Source organism: Dendroctonus ponderosae, unplaced genomic scaffold (genome assembly GCF_020466585.1).
Source record: "Dendroctonus ponderosae isolate FM_Combo_2020 unplaced genomic scaffold, Dpon_F_20191213v2 Dpon_F_20191213_7, whole genome shotgun sequence".
Classification (NCBI taxonomy): domain Eukaryota; kingdom Metazoa; phylum Arthropoda; class Insecta; order Coleoptera; family Curculionidae; genus Dendroctonus; species Dendroctonus ponderosae.
The window spans coordinates 12,802,539-12,822,342 of record NW_026018916.1 but is presented as its reverse complement, the minus strand read 5'-3'; the positions used below and the strand labels follow the sequence as shown (position 1 = coordinate 12,822,342).

Genomic DNA, 19,804 nt, shown 5'->3' with positions numbered 1-19,804 from the left:
ATATTTACAACAGCAGCGAAAATTTCCGATTTTAATAACGCTAATGACATGCTACAGATAACTACATATATTGCAAAATTGTGTTCTCCAATAATTACATATTGAATTTGAAAAGTGTAGGAAGTAAAATGATGAGTAGTTTTCAAGGGCAAAAAGTTTTCGAACGACGACGGCGTTTGACAATCCGTCAATCGTCAGGAGTTCGAAAAACGGCTTTTCGCCCTCGTATCGAACAACCTTTTTATTCGAATGAAACACGAATTATTAGGTATAATAAATAAAAATTGCCAAAAATAAAAAGCGTCAACTTCATATTTCAAATTTGATGTTAATGACATTTTTGAAATTGTCGTGTTTTGACGTTTGTAATTTTTCAAAAGCGTAGTTTTGTAAGCATATGCTAGTCAAACAATGAGTGTTGACAATTCAAGTGTTGCTTTCACGGTATGGTGTTTATATAAGATGCATATTTTGTTGTCGATACGGCTACGTTATTTATTAAAAAAGCATATCGGTTACTTTTTAATGAAAATACTTAAAAAAATATAATGACAGTGACAGGTTCAATTTGTCACATTTACTTATGCGCACATGTGCGTAAAAGTCCGTGCGTAAAAGTAAAACAAATGAACAGTTAAGAAAAGTGCTTCTTTATGATCATCGCTTCCGATCGAAAAATAGCACTTTTAGATTCATTCGAATAAAAAATAACTTTTTACCCGTTTATTTATCTAAATCTGCACATATATATGCAAGACAATGACAAGGTACAATTTAAAAATACATTTAAGTTGCAGACATAAAAACGTAACAGCAAACAAAATTAGAATGTAAATATATAAAATAAAACATTTTCAAATGAAAAAAATTTAACAACACTTAATGCTGAATAAAAGTTTGCAAATTGTTCGTCACAAAAGACGATCAATTAACAGTCTCAGGAAGTTGTGGGTTTAGAAATTACCGATTTTCTGGCCCGCTTAAGGGAGGATACTCAGATCCTTAAGCGCCAAAGGATGGATGAAAAACGGGGATAAAATAGTTCACAATTCATCAAACAATAGCGAACTTTTCCCAAATAAGCGCGAAATACCAATTCGGTTAGTCAAATGGGACTTGTATACAAATTAGGGAACCACGTATTATGTAATTAAATGTAATATGCATGTAAATTAAATTTATTTCTAACCAAGAAGGCCGCCAAAAAATTGCGCCCTCTTAAATTACTAATTGAGTGTTCATTGTTATATTAAATACAGGGTGTTTCTGAATAAAATGTTCCAAAGTTGAGATTCCATAGACCATAATCAGATTGATAATTTTACTTTTAACCACAGCATGCGCACATAAGTACTTAAGATTATACCGAATTTAATTACATAAATTTTTTTGTTATTTATTGAATTTACTATTATGCATTACGCTTTACCACTATGCTCTATCGGAATATCCTACATTTTGTAATGGATTATTTGTTGGACACAAGAAGTACGGCGGACTCATATTAACTGTTTATTAAGAAAACTTTCTGAAGACTTTTCTGAGTTACGAGTGTAATCTAAAATTTAGGTACTTATTTCTGAAACACCCTGTATAATAATTATTAATATTAATGCAAATTTCCGTTTTTATATACATACGTAATCCAAGTAATTATTTTTTACGTGGACGTTTTTAAGCCAATGTTGTTGTCAAGCCATCTGTTACGCTAGATTTTATTATTTTATTTTTGTTATTGTTGGACTTAAATATTGCAGTAAAAATTGACATTATAAAGATTAGATGTACATACTCAGTATTTCTTTCCACAAAAAATTTACCACAAATATGTAAAACTGTTGAATAAGAAATGAATGTTCTGATGGAAATCTGATTTTAGTTTCGTTAAAAATTTTACTTTATATCTAGTCTAATTAGCATTACTTAAAATCATTAAAAAAATCGTTATTGGCAATACAAGAAGACATTTAGTGTTTTTAGTTTCTTCTACTCTCTACTACTAGAGTTAGTTAATTTTCCTTATATGCAGGCAAAATAACTATTTGAAACTGCCGCCACGAAGCGGCAAGTGTTGAAACATCAACCGTACCATTATGCCGTGTGCTGCGGCTGTCCGCTTGTCATGGAAATTATCATTTGAAATTACATTATGCAGAAACCGAATGATTACAACTTTTGTGGCTTAGACAACACTAGTACTGAACTACTCATTTGTTCCCATGGGAGCACTGCTGTCTGCATTTAACCCAGTGTTCCATGCATCCGTTTATACGATGGTACGATGTTACGAAAGTGTTTCTATTGGTTGGAGATCTGTCAATCCGTCCGCCGTCGTACGAATTGACAAATCTCCAACCAATTGAAACACTTTCGTATCATTGTACCATCGTATAAACGGATACATGGGACACGGGCTTCAAGCTGTGTCCTCACCGGGTCGACACTATCTATCGACTCTGTCTATCGACATTGTCAATCAGCAAGCGATAAAACTACATCTGTCCACCCCAGAGTCGACAAATGTTTGTCGATCAGTCAAAATGAACATGTCTGACGAAGATGACGAAATAGTTGCTTGTGCCACATATTATTATCGCGACTAAAAAACGAAAAATTGCACGCAAAAAAGATTTTGGGTTCGACCAACTCTTCAAAGTAGAACTAGATACAACGCTAGTAATTTGATAGACAGTTAAAAAAAGATGACGTCAATATATTGAGCCTTGAATACAGGTGTAACGGTGGTTTGGAATTTTTTTTCTGATGTCTGAAGGTGAATTTGAATATTTTATGCAAGAAATCGGGCCAAAAATTTGTAAAGAAGACACCAATTATGTTCTCTTGCAAACTTAACTCAATTCTTGCAAATTGAGTTTGAAGATTTCTAATTAATTAGACGTTAAATTCTTTATAAATTTCCATAAGGGCATAACTGCCTCAAGATTGTGTTCTTATGGTTTTGTCTGTGTCGACTCGTTGAGGGCGCAGCTTTATACTATTGGCTAACTTCGATCAACTAAATTGAGAAAGCGAAAATCATTCGCAGACACTTCATTTTCGAAAAAACCTAACGATATATCACTGAAATCGTATTAAAATGCTCTATTCAAATTAAATAAAAAGGCATAATAAAATATGGTTGTCATTTTTAAAAACTGAAATGTGTGTCACATGTTACAAATGACAGTGCATTTGTCAATGTCCCATGTGCAACGTCCCATGGCATTTTTCTGTCAGATTAATATTGACGGAACTCGGAGTCATTTAAACATCTGCCATAAATCACATATCTCCTGACAGCTGTCACATTTTAGAAAAATTAAATTAGTATCAACTAGAACATTAAAAACTACTTTAACCTTCGTTGTATCTGCTGTAGTTCCTAAGATTCCTGTACTAGTCATCGAAAAAAATTCCTTCAGTATGTCACTACAACTATACATTTTAGTTTTATTTATGTTAAACATGTGCAATTATAGTTCTCTTGCATCAATGATGCAAATTTTTACTATTAACGTAGTTTTCTGCTCATCTGAAAACAATAAAACATTTGTTTCAGGTTATTTTGTACTCTACTTTCTCAAAGTGCAAATAAGGACGGAGAATAAGAAAGACGATAATACCAAGGCCAGTGCTCTTAAAATCGCTTTATATAAGGAATTTTGTAATAGTATTGAGAAAAAATTGGACCAATGTCTTTATGACGATTTATACGCATGCCATATGGTGGACACCAAGCTCATGATGTGGATTGTGCCAGACCTTTATCGAGATTTCAAACAGCATATGGTTAACAATGCACAGACTCTAAAAGTGATCATTTCCGCTATAGATGCCAAACAATTACAGACTTTGGTTGGAAAGGTATTTTGTATTTTTACACCTTTATATATTGTATTCAGTTCACATGACGCTTAAGGCGCCAGAAAAACTACTCAGTAATACGAGAACCTAATGTCTTCTGAAGAGGCCAGAATGTGCATGGAATAGTTGGCTGCTTACATCTCACTTCACTAAGATTTTATTTGTTTGTTATACGAATTAAAACTGCCAATCTTAACGATATTTGTGATTTAAGCAAATTTCTTGCTTGAGGTTTACATTCAACGTCCTCCTGACTGTTAATTTTCAATTTGCAGGTATTGCAAGGACACCTGGTCATGTTTAAGACTGAAAATCTGCATAGTCTTCTTAAGGCTACTCTCTGTTGGGAATCGATTGAACAGTTTTTCTTTTGGCAACTGATCAACGCGCATGATTTCAACATCGACACTGTATTGCCTCTTATTACGGAACTTGATTATGATCTACATCCCGAGGCGCTCACGGCCATAATGTTGATGCTGAAACAGGAGAAACCGAACGCGGACTACATTAAATGTCTTTTTTCAAGGGATATCTGTGATAATGGTGATTTGTTTATCTTTACCGTGATAAAGTACTGGTGCGACGAGTACATTGACAAGGTGGCTGAGTTAATATCTGCACTTTTGAGTACGAGGTATCCGTCAACATCACCGAACAAAAGGAAAAGAACTAACGCAGGTACTGTGTCTTTAAATGTGTAAATATTGGGCGCGACTCAAGTTGTAAATAGTGAGGGTTTGTAATTGTTTACCATCTTACTTTACTTAGTTTACTCTTATTATTTTTACTAGAATATGAGGTGCTTTATTAGACCAAGCTGTAGAGCATTTTTGGTTGACATAAAGACTAGTAGCAAATCAATTGTGCGATGATATAAATGATAAGGAGTAGATGATTAGGTGTGTTTTCCACTCGCATCCATCGGTCCATTTGTTAATTATTAACAATTTATTGCAAAAAACGCGATTTTTGTGGTTTTTGCTTATAACTTTGAAACTAATGGATCAATCGGAATGCCCCAACGAGATGGTTTGTAGAGAATAAAAATATCTACAAAATGAGAGGTCAAACGCCTCAAACGATAATTACGTTTTTTCGTAATTCTTTGAGGAAATTTCGGGAAAACCGGAAACTTGGGAGTTTTTTCCAAAATTCACATCCATAATTTTTTGCGCTAGAGAGCAAAATTTTCAGAAAAAGTAGGGATTATGATGAAGGAAGGATGATGAAGTAGGGATGAGGGTTCTATAAATCGCGATTCAAAGTTTCAGTGCGTCATTTTCCGGCAGGCCTGTACACGTTACCGTAAGTCCGATTATAATTTCAAAAAAAGTTCTGAAAAGTTAATATCGTATACTACAAAACATACATTTCAGTTTTTTGATGAGATTCCGAAAACCGTCGGAAATTTTGCGAAAATCGGCCGCAAGCACTGAAATCCGCCATTCGCTGTAATGACTAGGCATTTAGCGTATTGCCGGCTACTATCGAACTGCGATATCGTTCCTTACTTTACGCCAGCTCAAAAAATGACGGAGCTATGAATTTTCGAAAAAACTCCCAATTTTCCGGTTTTTTTCTAAATTATTCAGAAATTTTTAGGGCATTCCGATTGCTCCATTAGTTTCAAAACCAAACAAGTTTTTGCAATAAATTGTTAATAACTAACATAGGGACCGGAAACGCGGGTAAAAAACACATAGCCATTCAACTGCTCATTATCTTTTAAATCATCGGATAATTGGTTTGCTTCTAGTCTTTATGTCAAGCAAAAATGCTCTACAACTTGGCCTATTGCACTCGCCGGCAAACATTTCTTGCATTTTTTCTGGTTCTTTTTATGCTGCCAACTGTTCACTCATATTAACATAAATCACCAGCATATCCATATTTGCTTGTTTTCGTTTTTGATCGAAATAAACGCGAATCACAATAATTCCCTTGGAAATATGCTTGTAACCTCGAAAGAAAACAAAACAAGCAAATGTTAGGATTTTTTCGTATAGTGATTAGTTGGTACGCTTGATCGATTTGCCTAAATGTGAGGTTTAACGTTGCACATTGTAAAGCCCAGTACTAAAATTATAGATGCAAGGAAGTTGCCGGCAATAAAATTTTCGGCTGAAAAACGCCCTTTGTATCTATCCCTATTCACAGAAATTGGATTTTTAATGGCTAATGAGCGATTCTGTATATTTCATATCTAATAGATGTGTAACTATTTGTGAAAATGCACTATTTTCAAATAATAGTACTTAGAGTGTAATTTATTTAATTCGCATTATGCAGTTTCTCGTTAATTAAATTAAGCTTGCTATGTGAAATGCACCCCGAACCAAATATATTACACTATTTGGTGGCATTTACAGACTAACTATCTAAAATATGTCCGATGATCTACTTTCCTTTTGTGATAGGATGGTGTCACTATTCGACATCGCTATCAAGTAAAAAAGCGTTTATTGGTGGTTTTTGAAGCAATTCAATAATTAACTAAAATCTTAAATTTCTCATAGTTGCATTTTGCAAACTGTAGAAATAACTTGTAACTACTGTTATGCTTTGTTCGTTGGTGCCTCGAGTGTACGAAGGTAAGATTCTATGCAAGGGCTATTGAACATTATTCTATTTTTGCCTAATATTCATTGTATTTATAAGTCCATAAGAATATACTTGCAGTAAGTCAATCTATAAAATTAAGCTTCTACTAATAGGCTCTAACGTGACGGAACTTAGATAACTATTGGAATCGCTCGGGAATGGTATACCTGTTAAAAATATCGAGGTGCGCCAGCTTGAAAAGGTGTGCTATTTGCATAAACAACGAAAGCGTGAAAAAATGCTCGAAAGTGCAAAAAAGTAGTTAAAAATTTAGAGAAAAGTACTTGACTTTAATACAAATCGAGAGCCGCAGGGCCGATTAAAATCGGACGGACAGTTTTTTTCATAATGCAATAGGCATGATGACAGATTTTGATATACCCTTGTTTAACGTAGATAGACGTCTGCTATTTCCGAAAAAAAAAACGTTATTTCCGCAATAAATTTAATGTTGACTGGAATTATCGCATTTTGATCTTTCTATTTTGCATTAAGCGCAAAAACGCTCGTTGGTGTTTGTGACGTCACTACCTCTGTGAGAGTGGGAGATTTACTTCCACGGACGATGACGCCACGGCCTTCGAAACGCTCGAATTGGTGTGGATCAAGATGAAGATACATTAATAAAGGGGCCCTTTTTAGAATCTTTTCAACAGATATTTTCCTGTAAAAGCATTTATTCTTTGACTCTTTTATACTGTCATCATGGTATAGTGTTAAATAACCTGCCTGAACAAAGACCTTTTTTATGTTGTGCCAGACTCAAAGTTCTAAATATTTTTTGCGCCTTTACACCTTCTTGGACTCTTAAACTATCATAACAGGGTGCCCCGTAAGCACATGACCAAAAGGGTACCGCGATATTCTTTGTATCAAGAGAAGACGATCTGACCTAACTTTTATTAACATTTATCTTTTTTGAAATATCGGGAGAATTGTACTATGTATTTTGGTGAAACTCGCTGTGAATTTGTTCTTATGTAAGACTCATATTTTGATGGAACAATCGAGTTCAGCTGTTTTGGATAAGTCGTGAATTCTTGATTGTCGTGGTACAAAACCGACCACAGTTTTTTGTTTGGTGGATGGAATCTACTCTTCCCTTTTTTTTGTTGGTTGATGCACTAATCATTTATTCACAATTTTGTGCTCTGTAAAATCCCGTAGCATTCATAGTTTTTGCGCAAAAAAAATATGTCTGTTTTCTTGCCACTTAACAATGTTAGACATTAACTGCAACCTATCACCTGTCGCACACTTTATTAATTTATCTGCTCAACAACTGAATAAAGATTATGTTGTGACCACGTGTAGGAGTTGTAGCGGTTGAAAATGCCAGTAGTGCTTACATATACATCGTCTGTCCAAATACAATTGAACGAAAAATTGCGCACTTGGCTACAGTTTTCCAGGCTTAGCGCATTTGGCTACAGTTATCATTCCAGCAAATAGCACACTTTCAAGCGCCCCTCGATATTTTCATTATGTTCATTCCCGAGCGATTCCAATAGTTATCTAAGTAACATCACGTTAGAGCCATGCCAATCTGTAGACCTCCTGGCCTATAACCAGGACATTATTTTACAATGTTTGCTTTTATTGTAACTCGAATTAATATTTTCGTGCTTTGTATTGAAAATATCGTCAAATATTATATGAAACTGACTGATTCTTGATATTTTTTCTATTATGTTAAAGGTAATAAAGTATTAAGTACCACAGTTCCAAGCGCGGACCAGGTCTTAGGACATTTAGAAAAATTAAGAATAATCTGTGAAAAACATGACTGCATGGCGATATACACTTTAGATTCCATGCAGAGGGCTCTGAGTGTGGCTCAAAGCAATAGGTAAGATCATTGTTTTGTAAAATGTTTGTTTAGCTGATTTCTTGTGAAACTGTCTGATTTGTTGGGTTTTTAGAGGAGTGTTTTTTAATCTTTTTATTTGCCTTTAACGCTCTGAAACATATATTTTACAATTTTTTAAATAGATCCTTGCACTATCAACGGCAAATATTTGCCTTCCAAAACAGTTGGATTTATAAATACGTATGCATTTTGTGTGATTATTGTGGTAGATTCTTTTTCTCTTGGTTTCTGAGAGCTTCTTGACTATTTTTTGTTGCCTAATTCTTAGTTCCATCTAAAATAAGACAGTTTGTGTACTACATTTCACTTTTTAAATATTCAGTTGATTTAATTTTTCATCGACATCATCTCTCATATTTGAACTGATCTTTAAAATAAGGTTTTCAATTATGTCTACATAACTATGAAATACTAGTGTATCAATTTACAATTTTTCTGCAACGAAATACTATTATTTCATTCGTTTTATCAATTGTGGTTCAATCGGTCACATTACATCGCACCTAAACTTACCAATGGTAGATCATTAGCATGTTAAATCATTGGTCAGATAACTTTCATATTTGTGAAATTGTTTAATTATTTTAGTAACGATAGCCAAAGAAAGCTGTTTGGAGAATTATTTGCATTAATGGAAGAGGAAGAAGAAATAAGCGCAACGAAGAGTAGTCGGTTGCAGGGCAGAGGACGAAAGCCGGCATCTTCTAGTAAACCTCCCGTTGCAACTGTAAGTTCCAGTAAAAGACAGGCAGTCAGAGATCTGACCGACAGCTCAGACGACAGTAGCGAGGTTGGTATAAACTACTATCACAGATAATATAGGATCATACAGCAAAGGCACTTACACCGTTAACGGCAACACCGTGTAGGCCAATGCGAATTTTCATATAGTAAAAAATACAAAGGCCCGGTTCCACCAAGAGTGATTAAATTCTGGGTTAACTAATCACAATCATTTTTTAATCACCACTTTAATCATGATTAAATTGTCATGCGTTCCACAACAAACATTTGAACTTCGGTTAGATAATCATCAGTTTCATCGGGTAAGATCGTATTTCCTTTGTATCCACGGTTCTGATTGGTTCAAACAACTGACAGATCAACTGAAATCATTTTCCCTCAAAATAGTAATCACATGTCGCTTGAACATTGATAGAGAAATATCCTTTTCTATTACGAAATACTTCTGCGTTGTCTCCCCCCAAAGGATTGTACTTTAATGTGAGTACAATCCAACACTTCAAAAAAATCCATTTAATTAACATGTGGCAATTTTACTATTATTCATTTATCATAACTTTCTGTAGTAAGTTGCAGGCCTATTTTCAGCAGTAATGTTTGCACAGTGTTTTTCGATGAGCGAAATTGCGTAAAAAAACTCAAGGTGTCCATGATTTCAAAATAATTGGCTCGCGATTTAAATATTCGGGGTCTTCTCCTCATCAGACAATAATGACGTAACCTCAAATTTACTGTCAAAATGGCGAAAACGCGATTTTCCAGTATTATTTTTTTCTCGCGCATTTCGTGTTGATGTGGCGTATTGACGTTGGTTGCTGACGATGTGACTTTCGTGTTCCGAGCAGTTGATTGATATCACTGGTCTGCATAAAAATATTTTTCCTCATTGTTTTCACGCATGATAACATCATATTTGGTGCTCTAAACACGAAATTTAACATGCAAATAAATATAGCACATAGATTTTAAATATAATGTCCATTTAATAAAAAACAATTTTATCAAAGTAATATAATTACCAAAAAGTGAAAAAGGGCTACGGTCTAAGTTTACAGCGAAAAATGCTATTTTTACAGTCACAAGTGTTAAAAATATCAGTATTGTTATCTCAGTATGGTAGTATAATTCAAATTATTTTGTAGTTTTTTTCTTTTATTCGAATCGACCAACAAAAATCAGCAAGCATTGCTTCTCACCATTTTCCATTGTAGCGTCTTTCAATATAGATAATATCCTGATGAAATATTTCACCATGTTCTGATCATTTATATCATGATATAAATTTTCACTTTGTAATGTTTGTCGCTCGCGCGACTATCCCACTCACATAAAAAACAGCAAAACTTGGTGTATCTTCCTTGCAATCCAGTTATTATAGCGACAACTTTTAAGTCAGCACAAATATTCCATAGGAATTGGGAATATTTAATTTTTTCAAGTAATACCTCCAGATTTGCATAATTTTCGTTCATGTTTGTTGCATGTGCTAGAGGCACTGATGGGTATTTATTTCCGTTGTGAAGTAAAGCGGCTTTCAGACTAATCTTCGACGCATCAATAAAAAGTCTTCATTCATGAGAACTTTCTGGAAAACTCAGTTCTTCAAGAAGCCCCGCAGCATTATTACAATATGCTAAATCATTTTCTTTGGAAGAGTAACTCGTAAAATCTTCTTGTCTCGTGCGAAAATATGACACTCTCGTACTTTTATCCACCAAATTCCACTGTTTCAATCTTGATCCGAGTAACTGAGCCTTAGATTTTGATAGCCCCAAGTCTCTAACGAGGTCATTTAATTCAGGTTGTTTAAGAAAATAAGGTTCTTTTGATGGGCTTGAAGATCCAGATAAAGTGTATGATGGTGAAGATGTACAGGTAGAACTGAAACTCGATTGAGGTTGTAGTCCAGTATTTTCATTTTCTGTCTTCTCGCTATTTTTTTGAGATACTGGAGGTAAACTGCCTTCACCACGAGGAAGTGGTCTCTTTGCAGATGCGACGTTCGGATATACAATCTTGTTTTTATTTTTTTTTTTCGAGAATACTCGTGTTGATGTCATGCAGAAATAACAGTCATTTTCATGATGTTGAAGTTCACTCCAAAGCATTGGCATCGTAAACGGCATAGATTTGTGACTTCCTTCAAGCCAACCTCTCAACGTTCTGGAACAACTGTTACAGCAAATTTTTGGTAACCAACTTTTATCCCTCTGATCAATAAAAAATCCATAATAAAGCTGATAAGCTTTTTTAACAAGATCTGTTATCGCATTTCGCTGTGTTTTTAGAGTAAACTCACCACAAATGAAGCAAAAACTGTGAAACAAGTCTGTACAATTCTTACAAGTGCGCGGCATTTTATAACCGGAAACGGAATTTATTAAAAACATTTTTTTTAACTACTATTTTATATTTATTATCTCTGTTCATAGAAAAATTCATAAAGTACATATAAAACACTTAAAAATTTATATATTTAATACAAATTTTGTGCAAAACTTACCAAAGTATTTGATATAGAACGGAAACAATTAAGAGACAAGTTGTCAACTAACTGTTGTAAAGTAACAGTGAATACTACGCAGGCGCATATGTACTATCATATATATAATTTTCGGCACTTTGCTTATTTCTCTTACGACTAGCAAAAACCTATTTCGTATGTATATACATGATTTATAATGTTATCGCATGAAACGAATAAAAAAACGCAAAATTTTTGATATTTTGGAGAAAAATTCATATCGAAAAATCTAGACGTGATACAAAAAATTGGCATTCGGGAACAGATTCAGCGCATCAAAATATTTATATTTATGTCATAATTTTTTGAGGGAGGTTTTTGCTGCAGACTAGTGTATTTTTGCAAAATTGGGAATTATTTTTACTTGAATTTTGCATTATGTGGATTTTTCATTCCTGTCTGCCGCCCGAATATATTTTTTTGAGCGTAAGGCACTAGACGCCTCAGCAGCATTGCTCAACAGTTTTCATCACCCATGCTGATAACGCACCTCCCGTGTCTAGGATGATTATTTCCCGTAATTATGCAAAGCTCTGCGGCTCATAATAGTATCAATACATTTCAGTATAAACGGGGCATCTTTGAAAGTTTCCTTAATACGACTCTGTTATGGCTGATAATGAACATTCACTTTTCTATAATGCCGGGTCCAGACCAAATGCGTCGCGAAAATATCATGGGTAGACGTGGTACGTTGTACCAGGAACTAACGCGACGAGCTTACGGTGTATCCAAATCTCAAGTATGGACGTCGCTTTTCATTGTTTGTCGGTTTTTCGACGGCGGATAAAAGTAAATCGTTACACAGCGGTGACAAGTTTATCTTTTGATACTCCGTCTCTGTGCTAATTTAACATCCAACCATGCAGTGGGACGAGAAAGTCAGCTGGCCTTAATAAAATTTGATGAATCCCGTCCTAATCTTTAAAACCAAAACGATCCAAACTGTTATAAAAAAAAATAAAAATTACATTAAAAAAGCATGACTGGAAATACCCACTGCATAATATTGCACAACATGCTACTACTTCGTTCGACAATACTTTTCCAGACATACAAAATCCAGCCACACTAAAAACATCCAGGTTTGAGGAAATACCTGCATTCTGCCGTAGGGTTCGCATCGCGCTTTCAAAGCGGTCGCGTTACGATCCCGTTGTAATCTCGGTAGGTCTGGATGCACCATAATAAGCATCCGCTATTCTTATTGGCGGCTAAACGTAGGAATACGATCCCATTAATGCGCATGCGTTAAGCTGAGTGCTTAAGGGCCGTTTGCACCGTTTTATATTAAAACCAACCTTAAAAATTAAGCTCGGCTTTAAAGTAAACGGCTTGCACCGTACCAATCTGTTGTTGGCTTTGTTAAGCCGGAGTCAAGCAGATCTATTTGCCATATGTGGAATTATGACCGTTTGAGGCCATGATACAATCAATACATGTATTCATTGTATTTATCTTAACATTAGAACTTTGGCGATTGAGAATATCGATCGAGAGATTAACCTCAGTTTAGAACACGTTTAAGACAAGGTTCCTAAATTGTACAATTTAGAAACCTTTCGTTTAGAGTGTTTCCCAACCCAACGGTGATATTTTAAATACATCTGTTTTAACCAATTTTTATTTTATATAGGTATTTTAGATTTTTATCAAGAACTTTTTATAGGTATTGAAATTTATTATGTACTGACTAAATTTTTAACGCAAATTTTCGAAATTATTTGTTGTAGTGTAGTGTTGCGGTGATTTTGAAGATTATTTATGGTTTCATTTTGCAATTGACCAATATCAATTAAATAATCGAATTCATTTTTATTTGTGGTGGTTTTGAAGAACCCAAATATTTTTTTAAAAGTTAGTAGTTCCTCCAAGTCCTCCAATGGATTATTTATCTTATATATCGTCTTTGGAAATCCAAATTCGATTATCCCAAAGATATCTAGATCGTCTTCAAATATGTCAAAACAAGTTTTGATATCCATTGTGTTTGTCTTTTGATTGTTATCGTAATTTTCAATTTTGTTAACTATCGCCACATGTAGGTATGAGGAAGGAAAACGAAGGTTAGAATTTACGGCTTAACACCATAAGCGACCCAAAGTTGATGGCTTAATTTAAGCCGAGCTTTGAATGCTGTAGCCTGGTTTATAATGTGGTGCAAACCCATTTAATTTTAAAGCTGGGCTTAATGGCAAAGCCAAGCTTATTTACAACGGTGCAAACGGGCCTTAGAGTGAAGTGGACAATCTATCTCACTCTTAATCTATGCTGTTGGTGTTCATGTTTCATATTTAAAATTCTACCGTATTTGAAATCTATTATTATATATATGTCATTTAAGAAATTAAAATTTTATATATAATTTAACACAGAAACGTGTACCCAGTCAATGGTTGCATTAAAGGTGCTATGAAATGTACTCTTTCTGATCAACGAAACCCAAGCAAAAGCCATCAGTATAGTAACATTTATCAATAATATGAAAGTATTAGGAACTTGTTTATTTAATAGGCACTTTGAGAGTTGATGTTGAATGTGAAGGCAGAATTGCAGAAGAAACGCATCAATTTTGGAACGTCAATAGGCCTAATAATTAAAATAAAAAATAATTGACCTTTTGAACAAATATTTTGCTAAATTATGTATTTTTGTTCAGATTACAATTATTAAGTTTTAATAAATTTTACTTAAATGATAACATGGTAACAATATGCGCAACGATATAAACAAACAAAATTAAATTTAAATAACCATTCAAATGTTAACTTAGCAGCTGTTAAAATTGGTCACCTTGACACTCTTGGCATAATCGCAGTCTTTTAATGAAATTAAAATTTACAGACCGTAAAGTTTGCACTGCAGTTCTTATTTCGTTAGCAATATTAAATATTATTTCCTGAAGTTCTTCGATTGTATACATTTCTGTTGAATACACCGTATTTTTTAAATGGCTCCAGAAGTAAAAGTCAAGCTCGTTTAGATCGGGAGATCTAGGAGGCGAGTTTATAGGAGCTTCTTGACCTTTCCCAATCCAACGGCTTGGAAAGTTTTGATCAAGYCGAAACGATTTATTTTTTTGCGGGCAAAYTAGTGGTCTTAGGAAAAAAACAATAAGATAAAAAAGTTGATAAATAACTTGTAGTAATAAAAAAAATATTTTGATAAAAGTTTAGGTGCACACAAAAAAGTTAAAATTCTACCGTAGAATGGCGCTCAATTAGCTTATAAAAACAATAAAAACTAATATTTTTTGCCATTTTGAAGATCAAATATCTGAAAAATGAGACCTCAAATCTAAAAAATTGTCAGAAAGACCCCCCTCTAAAATGACTTGGAGAATACGCTGTTAAAATATTTTAACATATTTACGGAACACCCTGTATATATATTATATTATAAATTATTATATATCAAAAATTTCTGGCACCATCACCACCTACAAGGAATGCATCTAGTTACCAAACACCCTGTATGTAGTTTCTTTTTTAAATCATATTTCGCTTGTACCTTCTTTCTCTAAATACAATGTCCGATTACCTAGACTGGAAAGCTGTCAGAAAGATCCTACCCTTCAGTAATCGATTGAATCATAAATACGCTTTTCTTCATATGATAAGCGTATGAATATTCTGTAAACCAGTATAAATTATTAGTGCAGTTTGGTTGAATTTGAATACTGGATTGCATGTTATATATTACGATGTCATAATTTGTAATCACTGTTTCAGGAAGAAGAAATTGTTAAACCAAAACAGGCGAAGAAGAGGAAAAAAATATTGTCCGAAAGCGATTGACAGATTGAATCATTGAAATTTCAGCCCATTTTCGGGCTAGTGACTTTCGATTGTCATATCAATGAAAATAATACGCTTATTATAAGACAAAGGAGGAATGCTGTGTTATCGTTCTGGAAGAAGTGACGCCGCCAATATAAAATCACACCACTGCCATTCCCAGCTCTTAAGGGAGGATCTATTGTTTTCGAGCAGTCGTACTTGGCCAACTATGTTCCATTTATCTAGTATCTTAATTATTGATTTGCTAATATTTAAGGACGTGAGTAATGGGTTATTTTGCGAACAACGGTTTTTAATTGCAGGTGACTTCTAAATGAAATGTTTTTTTGTTTCACGTGCCCTACTCAATGTTTTCTTATAATTGGCTTAAAACAAAATCAAAATGCACTTTAATACGTAACACTTTTGATTTAATCTAAGTGTATCTACACACAAATGCTGTCCAAAATGGTAAACCATACCTACTCATGCAGTGAAATGATTAATTAAGTTTCTAGTACAAAATAATGTTGATTTTTGTTAGGTCGACAAACTGTTAACAAATATGATCTTCAATCTTTGAAGGCAACATATATAAATTATTTAGAAAAGAGAATAAATTTCAAATAACAAATATCAAATAACCATTTTATAACCAACTACAAGCCTTTTATTATTACTTCAGCTACATGCCAATTTGTCTTCGGACCATAGACTGTGTTGACCACAACTTCTGTACGTGTATGAATGTTGACTCATTGTCTGGTTATCTCTGCAAATACGTCTAAAATATTTAAAGTTTAATCAGAGAAACACCCACAGTTAAGCATCATAAATATTTTTTTACGAACATAACTGTTGTACAGTGTAATTAATGTAATAAAATTAGGAAATTATCTCACATCCCGCGACAATTAAACACACGTATTAGTCGGTAACACTCACATTTTCGCTAATTCAGTCCAACCAAAGTAAAGGGGTTTCCAATAATAACGATATGTTTTTAAAATGAAATAAAATAGAATGTATTTACGATAGTCGCAAAACTGTTTTTATTTTACAGTACAAGTTATGCCATTTATGTTCTTGATAACATTTTATTATTCCCACTTGGGCGTCGATACAGGCGCGGATACGATTACTTTCTCCATTAAATCGCCGCTAATGTCGGCTATTCAATATTTACCGACTTGAAATATCCCCGCAACAAAAATCAGTGGAATTAATTCACTTCGTATTACGGTTCTGATAGCGTCCCAAGTCATATCTTAAGTATGAATGGATAACTGGTTTGGGCCTGTATTAAAAACCTATTTTATTCTCTAAACATTTCCGACGTTTCGACCCTTTTTCGAGTAACTCTCAAGGCTGTTTTTTATATGAAAAAGTCGTTCGTCGTTTACAAATAACGGCAGACATTAAACACAATTTTTCTTGGGTCAAGGTTTAGTTATAGTTAAGCCCGTGATTGTGTCGTTTGAAGCCCTCCAAATTTTTTGTTTTTTTCTTGTTTTATCTTAACCCTTTCAAGGCAGACTTCTTGAAAATGAAAAGTAATTGTGTATGTGAACTAAAAATTAGGCTTATTTGAGTCTTGGAAATTGGAAGTTTTCAAAACAATTTTTTTTGTCATTTGGACAAAGGCTCACTTCACAACTTGAACATTTCGTTCGATGTTGCTATGCTCTGGAACTGGACATTGCGCATCTTCTTGAATTTATGCGTTTTGGCATATGAGCAGCAATATCCCATTATTTTTCCGGGGGGATATTTGGGTTGAAATGACTAACAAGTTTTTGTCCACTTGGTCTACCTTTCGCGGCGATAAGAGACTAGAAAGAGAGAAGCGAGAAAGAGATGGAGCTAGGTGTGGCATAAGCGCAGTACCTAGACTTTTGTGAATATGCAGAGAGTGACAAAAAATTATGGTTTTTGTTAGTTTATGTCTAATTCTATTACTTATTTTATTGTTAGTTGCATTAATATGATGAATTCTTATTATAAAATTGTGTTTTAATATTAACCGTATTAACTGTAAAATATGACCATCTAAAGGAACTTGCTCCAAGCAATGTTCTGTCAAAGATGTAAATAACTCTTCTATATTTAGTTGTTCGATTTAAATTAATTCTAAAATTATGTTAGACGTAAAATTTTGATCCCCTATTTTTTTTATTAAGTAACATTGACAATTAAATAATATTGGTCAGCGAAGAATCACACACATTGCAATTAATAATTCTTACAAGTGTTCTATTCACAAATCCCGCAATACGCTGTGTAACATCATTTAAATATATACAATTAGTAACGTTGTAATTACAAATAAAACTCTCATTATATAATTTCTTCGGATTTCAACGTTTTGCTCTAGAGAATCCAAAGTGTTTTTCTTATAATTTACCATGTTGTTTAAAATCGATGTATTGCATTATTTCGCTATGTGCTAATAGACGTTAAAAGGAATTTTCAAACCGCTATGACGAATGTAAGAACTGTAAAATATATGTTTTTACCAAGTCATTAAAATACCTTGTGCACTCACCAAACATAAAATTAGGCCAAGAAATCCATTTTTTTTATTAGTATTTAAAATATTTTTGCCGTTAGGTATTTTTAAAGAACTTAAATTGTAGTTGACAAAATGAGCAACACTTTTTTTAAAGAAATTTTCGCTTCCATTAGAAAGGGGTCTTTTATATAACAGTTTACCTAAGGCATTTCGAGTGTTTAACAGCTCAAAAATGTTAATGTTTTTACAAAACACAACTGTCCCTTCACTTTGTTGAAATACTGTTATAAGTAAATCCTTGTCCCACTATTCTAAAGCATCTGCCACCCTTAGGCTAATGTTTGGACAGCAAGTTTTATTTTTTCCTTAGAGTATTGGATATACCGGGAGCGTATTCTTGTGGCACAGTGAAGGCCAGACTCATTTTGTAACTTAACTCCTCAAATAGTGCCCATTTAATTATTTTTCCCTCACTGTTTTGTTGATGACCCCAGTCACCCAACGCGTTTCGAACTAACTTTGCTTGAAAAATAAGGTTTAATATTTGGAAAAAACAAGTTAGCACTCAATAAGTTACACATAGCAATATTTGACGCGCATCCATCAAAAGTTAAACTCTTAATGGAAATTGGCACTTTCCATCTACAATTGTACCCCACCACCAGCACAATTTTAGCTTTTGGTAAAATATCACTTTCTTGTAAACCTGTTCGAAAGTTTATAAACCCAACATGTCTACTTCCTGTCCACTAAACATGCTCTCTAATAGTCATTTTATCAATAATCAAACCGGCCACTAATTTTTTAACACGAGAAGAATAGACCCGCCAATGCAAAGAAAAATGTTTTTGCCACAGCTAGCGCTATCCTTCTCGAACTTTATCTCTCCCACTGCGAAGGTACAGATTGTAGGGCACACCGGCCAGTCCATCTTAGTATAGTATTTAATATAGTTTGTCAATGACTCAGACGAATAATCCACCATCTAACTATCGACGCGCTAGATAACCTCAATCAATAGGGTGTTTTCATTTTTTTTATGTTGATATATAGAAAGTAGTTATCGCAAACATTACACTGATATAATTGTTTTGCAAAAGAAGTCACCATAATAATTTTAAAGCGAATTTAAATTCAAATCAGATATTTTCCGCCAAAAACGCAGAATCCGTATCGTCGGTTGCCTATGCCGATTGTGACGTAGCAGGTCATCAACAAAGTGTCTCGTGTTTATTTTGTTGTTTTCGCAGCTTTGTTTTATTATTTAAGCTATTGTGATTATCATTCATTTATTAATTATTAATCTTGCATAATGGAAAATGGAGACATGTATGGATCACAAAATAAGTGGTGTTTTGTGCCAGAATGCAGGAATACCTCAATAAGTGCTCCAAACAAACTCTTTCTAACCGTTCCCCATGATTATGCACGTAAATTTTTATGGTTTAAAGCAGCTATACGTGATATTCCTAAATCAAAATCAATGTTTTTTTATTGTGAGGATCATTTTAATGAAAGTACGAATATGAATTACGATGATGAATATACGAATGATGAGGCAGACATAATATTCCTTCGATCGTAATCTGTGTTCTGGGCAAATTCTACCTTGTACAGTGCACAAAGAACCCGCGCGTTTCAATTCCACATATCCGATATTATCATATTGTTCTCGTGATGCCCAAAATACAAATTTAAGAGTTTATTTTACTTTTAAAGCAGCCATGTGTATAGGTTAGATTAAGTTGAATAAGTGAAATTCTATATATTATTTACCTAATTTCAATCAATACAGGCAGATTCGTATATTAAGGAGAGAATAACTAATAATGAATTTACGGATTTTTACTTACGCTGCTGCTTTGACACCCTTAAACTCGACTGAATTAAAGCGTTCGTCGTTTTTT

General features: G+C 33.8%; 1 protein-coding gene across 1 annotated transcript in view; it reads left to right on the top strand.

Annotated features, from left to right (window-relative positions):
• LOC109542358 (integrator complex subunit 3 homolog) overlaps positions 1 to 16,431 on the top strand; it is a 47,775-nt gene extending 31,344 nt beyond the window's left edge. Inside the window, exons 10-14 of the mRNA XM_048668300.1 lie at positions 3,560 to 3,864; positions 4,140 to 4,545; positions 8,167 to 8,317; positions 8,927 to 9,128; positions 15,338 to 16,431. Of these exons, the coding sequence (XP_048524257.1) occupies positions 3,560 to 3,864; positions 4,140 to 4,545; positions 8,167 to 8,317; positions 8,927 to 9,128; positions 15,338 to 15,403 (1,130 nt within the window). The 3' untranslated portion in view covers positions 15,404 to 16,431. The remainder of the gene's footprint in view (positions 1 to 3,559; positions 3,865 to 4,139; positions 4,546 to 8,166; positions 8,318 to 8,926; positions 9,129 to 15,337) is intronic.
• Positions 16,432 to 19,804: the final 3,373 nt, after the last annotated feature.